The 12,717-nt window shown below is 39.6% G+C and overlaps 1 protein-coding gene and 1 long non-coding RNA gene across 3 annotated transcripts in view; one reads left to right on the top strand and one right to left on the bottom strand.

Annotated features, from left to right (window-relative positions):
* Positions 1-12,717, bottom strand: part of LOC125923261 (uncharacterized) — a 167,772-nt gene that overhangs the window by 147,895 nt on the left and 7,160 nt on the right. The window lies entirely within an intron of this gene.
* The window catches only part of KCNU1 (potassium calcium-activated channel subfamily U member 1), a 153,305-nt gene continuing 149,023 nt past the window's right edge, over positions 8,436-12,717 (top strand). Inside the window, exons 1-2 of the mRNA XM_049631405.1 lie at positions 8,436-8,630; positions 11,518-11,637. Of these exons, the coding sequence (XP_049487362.1) occupies positions 8,484-8,630; positions 11,518-11,637 (267 nt within the window). The 5' untranslated portion in view covers positions 8,436-8,483. The remainder of the gene's footprint in view (positions 8,631-11,517; positions 11,638-12,717) is intronic.

Raw genomic sequence — 12,717 nt, forward strand, 5'->3', positions numbered from 1 at the left:
AAAAAAAAAAAAAAAAAAAAAAAAAAAAAAAAAAAAAAAAAAGATTAGAAGGCTAGTGCTAGACTGACCATTAGGTAGAAATGCATGTTTTTCAAACTAGGAACTCTCAGCAAATAGGGAAGCAGAGCAGGCTTATCCCCAACACCATACCCAATAGAAAGGCTAGTGATGTGATGATCTGATGATCTGGTGTTGCCTGGCCAGGCTAGGGTACTAAACTCTGCACACCTCCACTACCTACTGTTGCCTTGTTCCAGAAGTAAGACACATATGGAATAGTAGGATGAGGGAGACTGACAACCAGTGTGTGACAGAGTCAGAAAGAAGAGTCTAGAAATCAAAAGGGCTCCCAGAAGCTAATTTTTCTGCTACAGAGGGAATCAGGAGGAACCCAAAAAGCCAAGTAAGAGGGTCCATCTTTCCTACAGAACCACTGCCTTTCTGGAAGAAATGAGTTCAATTGTTCCTATCTTTCTGTGCTTTGTTCTGCGTCATAAAATTAAACGGGAAACATTTTTAAGATTCTCTTGCCAATTTCTTGATTTCTGTGGTGAACTCTGCCTCTGATTGAGATCATTCTTGTAAGGTGGTCTTTGCTACAAAAAAGCTCATGCTAAAGAAGATATTTTGAGTGGAGAAGTAATACCATTTATTATTTTTGTTCTTTTCCCAAGCTGACTAATCCACAGATGATGCTTCAGGGCAAGGATTAACTTTTGCAAACACAAGTTACAGTTTTCCTGACATACAAAATCCAGGGAGTAAAGGCATCCTGAGTAACCTTTCCCAAACCATTAAGATTTATGTGCACAGTCCTAACTTCACTCCCTCCAACTTCACTGAGGTGAGCCAAGGTATTTGCAAACAAAGGACAGCCACAGGCTCTCCTTGATCTTGATGTTATCCAGGACTCCCTCCTTCCTCTTACTGTGAGCAGGAACTGCACAGGTGTAATTTTCCAAGGGTTTATTTGGATGTATCCCAGGGCTAAGAAGCCTAACTTTCCCTTTAAAACAAAAACAAAAACAAAAACAAAAACACTCTTCAGGGTAAAAGTTAGTTAATGTTGCTCCCTAGTGGCAAGATTTCCAAGGAGCAATCTTTGGTGAATAACTGCACTGACACTTGCAAGGCAAGGACCTGGCCCTTGACACCACTGATTACAGGCAAGTGTAAACGTAGAGAGGAGTGCTCTTACTCTCTCAACGATGGCTATTCCATGGAGTTTGACTTTCTCAACTAGCAAATAAATTCTTGCAGCCAAATTGCTACGCTTGCTCCTTTCACTATCTCTCTTGGCCAGAAAGGATTTGATCCTTATCTCTTTTATAGCACTTTTAGTTTTCACACCATCAGTTCAGTGCCTGTTAGAAGTGAGATTAAAAGATATTTTTAAATATTCAAGAGCTCCAAAGATTTTACCAAACAAGCTCACCACCAGTCTTTGATGACTACTCAACATCATAGGCTTATCATTTTTCTCCAAAATCCTATGTCTTTGCATGGGTTAAGGCAGCTCTATTTTCACAAACTAAAGAATAAATTCCTCTGCCCTGGTCTTAGTTTCCTCGTTTTTAAAAATAAATGAGGAGGACTTAGGGATAAACTGATTTAATGTTCAGTAATTCTTGTGCCTCAGTGCTCATCTACATAGTTTTTGCATATTATATTCCAAAGGGCCTTTACTTCAAGGACATCTTGAGAAAAGAAAGTAAATGTATTAATGCAACAGTTACTTTCACTCTCTATATCAAGGGCATTGCTTATGGAGGCAGTTTTTAGATAAATGCAATTAAAATCACAATACTGATGAAGAAAGTCAGAAATACCAATAAAGAGAGCAACATTATTCTTTCAGGGGAGAAATAATAGAGCTAGTGAATATGCAAAGTTGTGTCCTAGAAGATGGTAACCAGTTTCAGAGGACTTCATTTGCCTCGTGTATGTACCTTGTACCATTCGTTGGGATTTTCCTTAAAACATGTAGATTAAAATAAATTTGTCTTTACAAAGTAGTTTTGTATCTATAGAGTTTTAGTTTCTCTCCTGAGAATAACTGGAAAAGTGCTGGGCTCTCCTCAAACCAAAGATGGAGCAGGAGGTCAGTCTGTTCTTTCGTCTCCTGCCAAAGCTTGCAAGGAGACAGTGGGGTTTGGAGATGAGTGTCTGGGCGAATGTGTCAATTCAATGGGAGCCGATTCAGAAGAGACAGCTTTCATCTCCTGTGCCCTTGGTGACAACTCCGTTTTTCAACCTAATCTTCAAGTTGGGTAAGACTGCCCAGAGACTCAAAGAAACACACATTTCTTTGAAATTATCATTTTGGAAACACACTCACCTGGCAACCAGCTGCCGGGACAATGCTTGATGACTCTCCTTAATCTTTTCAATGTTAGACTAATAATTCCAAATGGGAGCAGTAGAGAAGATGGGCAAAGGGATGACCTAGTGACCTCTGCATTGAATCCCTGGCCAGAATTGCTGGTTCGAGCTGCCAACGGTGAGCCTCCGCTTGTGTTTCTCTCACACCACTTTGCCTGGTGGGCATTAAGCATTCTGATGAAATCACCAGCTTCATGTTCAGCTGGCCTGATTGCTGGAGAGACTGCATTATTCATTCTCACGGAAAGATTTTTTTAGTATTCTCAAGGATCCATAGAGATTATATTTTAAAAAATACAAAAACTCCAGAGTTACCAACAGTTTAATTTATCCCTTCTATTCTTTCCAAAGGGGCAGAGTAAGAAAGAGCCTGAACAGAAAATGGGTTTTTGGTGAGACTGTTTGGAAGCCCTGTATTTTATATGATTGGGTGTTCCTCTCTTCGTTCTCAAGTTTCTGTTTTTGTTTTCTCCTTTTTATTTCTCTTCCAGAAGGGTCCTCCATTCTTCTTAAAAAAACAAAAACAAAAACAAAAACAAAAACAAAAACAAAAAACAAAAAACAAAAAACAAACAAAACCTGGCTGCCTGCTAATTCCCTGTGAAATACTTCCATCTACTGGCCAAATGGAGAAGGCTCACGTCTTAAATTTTGATTGTTAATACTTGTACCAGGATTGAAGACCACCCTCCAAACATTTTGTGCAGTAATTAGGAACCACAAATGAGAAAATTAAAAAGATTGAGGAAATTCTCCACTTTGCACTTAGAAATCCTCTAATATATTTGACATACATATGGGCTCACGTATGCAGTTTGCAAACACCCAGAATGAGGCATAACTGCAGTACCACAGAAAGCAAATTAGTGAGAAAAGGAATGGGAGGTTGGACGGGGAGAAGAAGAGCGGGTGTCTCTGGCAAACCAGTTAGCATATCTCTAGTCAGATCACACGGGGAAAGAGGCTCGGGGTGCAAAGATGGAATCAGAGACTGTGACCAACATAACCATATTCCCTCTACGGAGAAAAATAATTCTGTGAGACCCGAGAAGAACTCAAATTGAGTGAGTTCCAAGTTAATTTATCAGAGAGGACACCCCCTCAGTAAAAAGCCACTCAGAAATTCTTCCTTTTTGTTCATTTTTTTAAAAGACTCCATCTAGAGGATGTGGTTAGACACTTGGTATGTGGAAAAGAGTTTACAATCTAGTCGAGTCATAATCTAGGATTATAGAATCAAAAATTCATGTTTTGAAGCTGGTAACAATCTCAAATACCAGTAGTAGCCCCCTTGTTACACTAATGAGAAAATTAAGATGGGGAAGCATAAGAAGTTTGTCCAAAGGCTTAGGCTTTCAGTAGTAACCAACAAATCTGATGAAAAGAGAAAAACATAACTCAAGGTTTCTGTATGGATTTTCACTACGATTACATTGTTTATAATATCAGCCTCTCCAGAGCTGATAGTTTCTAAATACAAACCCACAGACTCACCAAAATAATGTAGATATTAGATTGAGTAAAAGTGCCTACCACAGTGGAACGTCTTGCTGTGGTCTGTCCACTTAGAATAAATAGGGGACAACAAAGTGAGTTAAAAAGAACAGTGAATTTTTTAAAGCGCGAGTCATGGATCTGAATCATATTCCCTTAAAAATAAGCCTTTTCTAAAAGTAGTTCATTGACTATCCCTCCTATTGCATGACACTTGAGGAGAGTTAAACCAAAAGTAAAAATGAAAACTTAAGAAGGTGAAAGGTAAAGAATCAGTGACTAAAAAGCTTCATGTAAACACCTTGAGAGACTGAGGCTATAATCTGTAAGTAACATTCCCCAAGCTATAGATACATTAAATGGACAAGAAGATGTTTACCCCAGAAACCTGATATATTTTCACTAGCATGTGAGTGTTCTGTGGAACTGAAACCATCTTCATCCCTGACTTGAGACTATGTTCTGCCATTGAGGCACCACCTGAGCCTAGTACTTCTTAACCACTATGTTTGACAGACAGGGAGGATGTTCATTCGGGTAGGAAATGAATCTCTGCTTGTAGAGACAGAAGGTATACAATTCACTGCGATGGGTGGATTTAGGCCCTTAAAAGATAACATTATGATTATTACTTTGACAAGCATTACACACACACACACACACACACACACACACACACACACACTCATGAGTCCTGCTACTTACTTAAAAAATGAAGTTCTTACTGACGTTTGTCAAATCTGGCACATTTCTTGAATGGTAAATTTTTTAATGTTTAATGTTTTTATTCAATCCCATTATAAATTTACAATTTTTCCAGAATATTTGAGTGCCCAGAGGTAAATTACAGAGAAGTATACAAAGTGAAGCTGTTTTTCTAATCAAATCACTGCTACATTATAAAATTGATCTGAATGGGCAAAAAAAAAAAAAGTTCTTCAGTCATGTAGTCTTCATTTCTTAGACGGAGTTTCAAAGGCACAGCATGAATGGTCCCAAGAACAACCCAGAAGTACCAGCTGGAAATGCAAGGTAGCTTTGGAAGGTCCTCGCTCTCGTCTCCCACAGGCACGTGAGCACATGTTACCTCCTGGACCGGACGGACGCCCGCCAGCTTGTCTCCAGCAGCCAACACATCTCGCCTGCAGCAGAGTGTTCTCTGTAAGCCAGGGTGACCCCCTTATAACTGGGATTCAGTCACTTACCTTCCTTCTCTGAAACCCTTCAAATATTTCCTCTTGTTTTTGGGGTGTGTGTTTGTCTGTGTTTTCTAATCCTAAACTGGAACACAAGACAAGGCCTTGCATGATCTGGTTCCTTTCAAAGGCAGCTGGCCTTCTCTGGGGTCATTACTGTCCATCCAACCACCGCCTTCAGGATGCCGTCCTCCTTCCCACCCTGGCCCACGATGGTGCTGTGAACACTGACGGGAGGGCCAGTGCTTGCTGCCAGCCTCTCCTGCCCCCCAGGGGATCGGGCTGAAGTAGCATGCATGTCACGCTTCAGACCTCAGTTTCACGCACAACGTGCTCACGGCAGCTCCTGGCCTCTCACCTAGATTAGGATCTTCCTTCCACCCCTTGTTTTTGTCCCCCACTTTTTCCAGTTGCTAATTATAAACATGTTCCTCAAGTTAATTGTAAACGCTTTGAGGGGATGAACTAGGTTTGTTTTGTTGACCATTGTGCTTTGACTGTGCTCAGCACATAGTACACACTCAACACACACACACACACACACACACACACACACACACACACACGACAAACATTCTGGCTGACAGAGATAGCCAACATAGCAGTTATTTTTTTCGTTAAACTATCAAGTGCAAGGAGACTCCTTTCTCAGCTGTTATAAAAGGTAAAGTGGTTTCAAAGTTGTCCGTGTCTCTAGTTCTGAACGCTTAATTGCTACCAAGCTACAAATGGCAGCTTTTCCTTCATCGCACACTTCTACCACAATAACTCGGTAACTCAGAAAAGTTATCAAATTTGAACCTGTTACAAAGATATTAATGCTTTGAATGCCACTTGATCTAAATCATATGCCCTTTCCGCTACACATATACATACTATACCACTCGACACACATACACTGCTCACACAAGCACACACGTCACCATGCGCACAAACACACACACACACACTCAGGGCACACGTCCACACCCCCCGCACACCGTGTACCGTGCGTACATAAACGCACTGCAGGTGGCACGCTGCCTTCATGAAACTAGTTTGTAATGAGAGGTGGGAAATATGCAGTAGAGAAATAACTTGGGTTAAGGTCCATGTAGAGTCAGCATTTCCTCCACTTAAATATTTTTAAGGATCTAGGATTTTACTCATTCAATCACCAGATGTTTATTAAGATCAAGTGACTTGCCAGGCATGTGGCATGTGCATTACTTGACACAATCTACTCAGTAATGAATAAAACAAGTATGATTCCTAAGATTGTGGAGTTTACTCTTAGGAGGGAAGACAGAAAATAAACCAGGCGACAGGAAAATACTGTAATTGTAAGAAGCACTATGAGGGAAAGGGCCGTAAAGAATACTGACCGGCCCTCCTTTCTGTAGGATGGTCAGGAGAGTGTGATGAGACATTTACATGGAGACCTGTAAAGAGCAGCTGCTGGAGACACGGGTGTGTATTTTACACAGAGGGAGCAGTGTGTTGGAAAGACCTGGAGAAAGAAAAGGCTCTGCACATTCTTGTAGCCAAGATGAGGCCGTGTGGACAGAGCACTCCGCAGATGAGAAAGTGCAAGTGTAGGGTGCGGGGGGACCAACTATCCCAATCTACCCAGGACCAAGGGTGCTCTCAGGGTGTTAGAATCTCAATACCGAAGCTGGGATAGTCCCAGGGAAACCAGATGACCCAGATACCCCAAGTTCAAGATAAATTTGGACAGACTGACTTTGAAACCATCTTCATATTTCTTGACTCCGCTGTGGAAACTAATATTACCATCACCATAACATAAAATTAGAGGGCCAAACTAGCTGGCTGTTTCATTGATATTGAATCTTTTTATTCTCACAGGACAATTTCTGGGAAAAGGGAAAAGATGTCTAGATAGCATCTTGGAAAGAACTGGTAATACTTTGACAACATTAAATAGAGAAAGTTAAGAAAATTTCATTGATGATGATAGCTTAACCACTACTTAAGATGAATCAGACTAAGTAAATGAGCTCTAACTTGGAAACTGTGATCTTATTTTCCAAATACCTACAGGCGCCTGCACCCGTGTGTGCATGTGATATAAACACATAATTTTTCCTTCCTTCCTTCCCCTCCTTCTTCCCTTCCTTCCTTCCTCTTTTCTTTATAATTAGTGCCATTCAGAAAAGGAACTGAAATAGTTAATGGTTATCCTTGCTTGTTTTGTGTTTTATGCCTTTCAAAATACGATAATACGACCTTGTTGAATCCCCATAGTAACTCCATCAAGTATGTTATTATGTTACTTTCAACATAAGACTGTGAAAAGTAAAGTGACTTGTTAGGCATCACACAGCAACTGAATTCAGGGCTCCCAACTCTTAGACCAGAGTCCTTCCTAATATTTCCCTAATGCTAGCTTCATGACTAGATTTTGTGAAAATTATAGCTCAGCCTAGAATAAGGAACTAGAACTGTGGCAGCAGTTCTAGGAAATGTTATAATTCTCTTCTAGAAATAGTCTTCCACACAGAGCAGAAGCGTGGCGAGCTCCAAAGGACAATAACATTTCTCCTGGGTCTCATCACCTTGTGTCATGCCATCTTCACAATAACTGGAGGTGGGGGGGACTAGGCCCCTCATCAGGCTGACATTTTGCCTGTCACTTGTGTGCACTGAAAGGCATGACATTTCCTACACCTTTGAAAACATCATAAAAAATAAAGGAAATAGTTCTCATTCTGAACTTTACCTCTGCTGGACCAAAGTGTTTGCTGACAGGGCAGGGATAAAAGCAAGAAAGGGGAGGGTTCCCTAAAGCAGAGATAAGGGGAACATTCCTGGGCTCAAATATTTAACAACTGACCAATGCTTGTACTGGTAAAATCACCTTCTACAATACCTGCACTATCGTGCCTTTCTTATTGACGAGCTAAACACAAGTCTTGAAGTATTCTCTCATCTGTCTGTCCAAGATCACTGAGAATGTGGCATCTGCTCCAGTGAAGAATCAATTCACTGACACACAGATTGCTGGATGCCATTTCACTCTAAGTTATTCTGAAGGTGTCTGCAACAAACCAAATATATAGCCCATTGACCATAGCCATGAAGGCTATAATTTCCTCTAGGTCAGAGAGAAAGTCGGTAACAGAATCAGACCTAGAATTCTGGTCTTCTGAAGACCCATGTTGTGGACCCTGGTCTTCTCCTTCTGTTCATTCATTTGCATCCTCTGAGTCAGCACTGTGGTGGTTAGCTGACCCTTATTCCTGGGATCACTCATTGTTATTACCCCTGGCATTAGGACTCAGTAATACACTAAACTCTAACTTCTGGAATCATTACCATGTGATCGTGACATCACAGAAGCCCAACAGTTCCATCTGCTAATTTTTCAAACCAAGCTGCAGAGTGGTAGAGTGGGGAAGACCTGAGAAAATGGCCTGCTCCATTGAGATCCAAGCAGCATTTATTCTCTCCTCCTTTGTGACCTTCTTCGTTGGACTCCTCATCTTATTCATATTCAGGCTAATCTGGAGGACCATTAAAAAATGGCAAAACATCAAGGGAACAGGAATTATCTTGGTCAGTTTCCTTATTTGGGATCGCACTGTAAGAAGATCTAGACAGGTCTGGCAAGTGATTGTGTTTAGAAAACAATTTAAGCTTCACTCAGCTTTCATGAGCTAGCAGGGCCAGCTCTAATTTGGTGCTGATCCTCCACTGGGGTGGAAAACAGGACAGCAGGTCACCATTCCAAAACCTGCAGGTACAGAGCTACGCCTCTCCTCCCACCACTCAGAGAAGCAAATGCTTTGAATGGCTGACGATGAATGGTAGCTCTGGAAACAGAGGTCGCTATTCTGAAAAAATGTCCACAAACAGTATGTCTATGTCACTATTTTGAATTTCAAAATGATGGTTGCGCTTGGTACTATGTATGAGGGAGGCAAAAATGAACATCAAGTCAAGCTTACTTTCACAAATCGTGCATTGTAGGATACAGATGCACTGACGCAGGTAAACTGCCTTTCATAAACCATGTTAACCCAATACACTGAGTTCATACAGAAACCCATGCATACATGCACATGCCATACAGTCACAAATGCAGACACTTTTCACAAGCAAACAAGCTTTGCAAGGGTGGGTGGTGGTGAGCAACAGCTGGCAAATGACCATAATGAGAGTAATGGTATCGTACCCAGATAAGACTTTGCTTAAGAACTTGAAATAAAACTCTCCAATGCTAGATAATGGCTGTTCTATTACCAGCGGTCAAAGGCAAAGGGCTTTATTATGCCCTGTGTGATTTGTTTCCAATTTTTTCCCCAAACTTTGTTTTTCTGATATTGTAATTTCCATAATAGAACACATTTCACTTGTGCATTGTAATTGATACTGAAGAGTTGCTTAGAATATTTCTCTAAACGGCAGAGGCACCTCGGTGGCTCGGTCGTCTGACTGAGCATCCAACTTCAGCTCAGGTCATGATCTCACAGTTTGTGGGTTAGAGCCCTGCATTGGGCTCTGTGCTCACAGCTCACAGCCTGGAGTCTGCTTCAGATTCTGTGTCTCTCTCTATCTCTCAAAAATAAATAAACATTAAAAAAATTTCTCTTCATTGTAAACGTTGACATAAAATAACATAATTTGTAATAACTTGGTAACTTTCTAAGGTCATTGGCAATATCATAAAATGGAATTCAGGTTTCTTCATTTAAGATGTACCAATACTGAAGTCCAGACATTTTGTTGTTAAACAAGTTCCTTCTAATATTAATTATTTGTTCGTGCTCACTTCGGCAGCACATATACTAATATTAATTATTTGTAAAGACTTTAAGCAGTGGCATAAAAAGTATGGAAATAATTCTCAGGTGTACTTACTTCTTAACAAGACTGATAGAGTACACAAATGAGTAATGAGTGTGGTGAATCTGCCTTCCACCTTTTTTCTTTTCTCCCAATGCACAAATGAATTGGTAGATTCGTTAAATCTCCTTAGGCTTCTGCTCCAGGAAATATATCTTCTTCCCCTATTATATTTATTTTTGTGTGGTTACAAAATATGAGAACCCATTTGTCCTAAATATTTGCTGTATATTTCACTTCTTTTGGATGTAATTCATGTCTACCCTTTAGTCCAGAGGCGTCTTTTAATTTCTAATAGGAAGCAAATACAACAAAATGTAAAGAAGTAGGGTCCAAAGCAGCCAAAATACTATACTTTTATGGTTTTGAATCCTGAGGAGAGAATTTGATACAAGTTGAGTGACTTCTCAGCAACTTGTTATATTTAATTGAGAGTTTTTCTCTAAGCCTTTGGGAAAATGGCCTAATGCAAAAAATGTCACAACTGTCAAAGTTATCTTAAAAGTTATTTGGAGTCATAGTTTTCTCCTTAAATGTGCATTTTTAAAAGGCTTACTACATTCATAAATATGATTTTATTATATCTTAGGGTCAATTTGTTTTCCCACAGAAGGCTCTAATTTCATAACGAAATTCAAAGGAGTGTTCCATATTAATGTTATATTGAATACTTTTTTGAAAAAAAAATCAATTCTCAGACAACATCTCAGGAATGCACATGAGTCATACGTATTAGAGGGCAAATCATTGATCAAGATATGGATTCTATCAAATAGTTATTTAATGAGACTTCTCTTCCTACCACTCAGAAATTATGAGTAGAAAAATTAAGCCATTTCAAAATCCTGGCTCCATATACAATGAGTTTTTCCAAAAGTCAGAGGGTCAGCATGGTGTGATCAATCCTAGCTCACTTCTATCTTTCTTGGTGGTAGCTTATCAACAGATATGGGGACCAGTTCAGACTCCGGCCTCTCCTCATCCCCTGCTTATGTTTCCTTATCAATAGATAGTGGATTTAATCACACTTACTTTGTCTACCTCATAGGGTTACTATCAATTTTAAATATAATAATTAAGGCATTTTATAAACATGAGGAAGGATTATATCAGCAGGATGTGATACCAGATAAGGAACTAAAAGCAACATAAAATTGCTGAAACTTTCCTTCTTTCTCAAAACAAAAATTAGGTACTTAAGTAATCACTAAAAATCAATTTATGATCTTTTTGTCTTTGTCCGCGTATCTTGATGGAAAAGGGTAAGACACGTCCCCACAGCATGAAGAAGCATGCTACTCTCAATCCTGACCACTACGATAATGTCAGCTTGAAGGGTCTAGGACTGAGTGTATGTGAGGAAGGCATGGTGAGGACTTCAGAATTCATCATTAAAAAGCGGTGCAAAAGATGAATCAAATGCAAACCCAGTAAAATTCATTTCATGAGATGCTGAACAAGCAACTTCAGCGTTCTCTGGGTTGGACAAGGTGGAACGATTTCCAGCTTATATCACAGCAGGAGGCTCCAACATACATAAAACAGATTACTTTCTCTGAGATTCAGCTCACTCTCAATTCTTTCCTCTTGTGTGTAGGAACTACTCTTGACAAAAAGCACCGGTAATAAACATTTGAAAAGTCTCCACTTCCATGGAATATTTCGGAATCGTATAGAAATGTTGCTTTCAGCACAGACCTTTGTGGGGCAAGTGCTGGTAAGTACATTTTCATGGTTAGCTTGCTAATGTACTTTAGCCATGAACATAATTGTCAGTATATATAATTCTATCGCCCAGGTAAGCATTTGGTGTTCCCTGGTGGCTTTATCTAAAATATCACTGCCTCCCCACAGCCATCTCCCTTTGTCTACCTTCTCTTCCATTAGTCTTTTAATCTGAATATAATTAGTTGGCATTGTATTTCCTATTGATCATCAGGGGATATGCTAGAAGAGAAGCTTTATTAGCACAAAGGTTGCGTTCAGTTTGTTGCCTCGAATGTAGATGAATGTCTGGCATAAATATGATGTTTGGTGGGTCATATGGCCTGAAATGTGTAACTGTTAGCCCCTCCTTTGATTGTAATAGCTTTTTTCTTCCTTATACAAACTAGTCTTTTTGCCTCGTTATGATGGTATTTAGTGTTTTACTACCTGTCTTAACCTAGGTAATTCATACATGTTAAAACTTAATTCAGACATAATCTCATAGGGAAAATCTTACTTTATCTCCATAATAGGCTAAGAGTCCATCTCTAACCTTCTATATATTCATTGCACACTGCTATTAAAATTACCTGTGCATATGCCTGTCTCTTCTAGTGTACTGTGAGCTCCTTGAGAGAACAGACTATGCCACGGAAATGCTTATATTCCATTGTCTGGAAACAGAAGATGCCCTATAAATGAATGAATTGATCTGAAATATTAGCAAATAGAATCTATAGTGTGAGGGTATGCTGCCATCAGATGGTGGTATGGTGGAGTAGATGTGAGCTAGAGATTATCCTCTGTTTTTTTTGTAATTGGTGAAAACAGTGCTCTTTTCTAGTTAATGTTCATTCAGATAGAATTATTTTTAAAATTTATTAGGAAGTACATAATTCTGATAAAATCTACAGGGAATGTGGAATCATCTGAACATTCCTTTTTCTTTCTTCTAGTTTTGCTCCCTTTTCTGAAATCCCTATCAGTATGACCTGTTAGAGAAGGATTCTTTCTGATTATATCAGTGATTTCTTAGCTAGGATCTCTTCAAATGCTCAAATCATGTGTGACATATGAGGATAATATTGGG

This window comes from Panthera uncia, chromosome B1 (assembly GCF_023721935.1).
Source record: "Panthera uncia isolate 11264 chromosome B1, Puncia_PCG_1.0, whole genome shotgun sequence".
Lineage (NCBI taxonomy): Eukaryota > Metazoa > Chordata > Mammalia > Carnivora > Felidae > Panthera > Panthera uncia.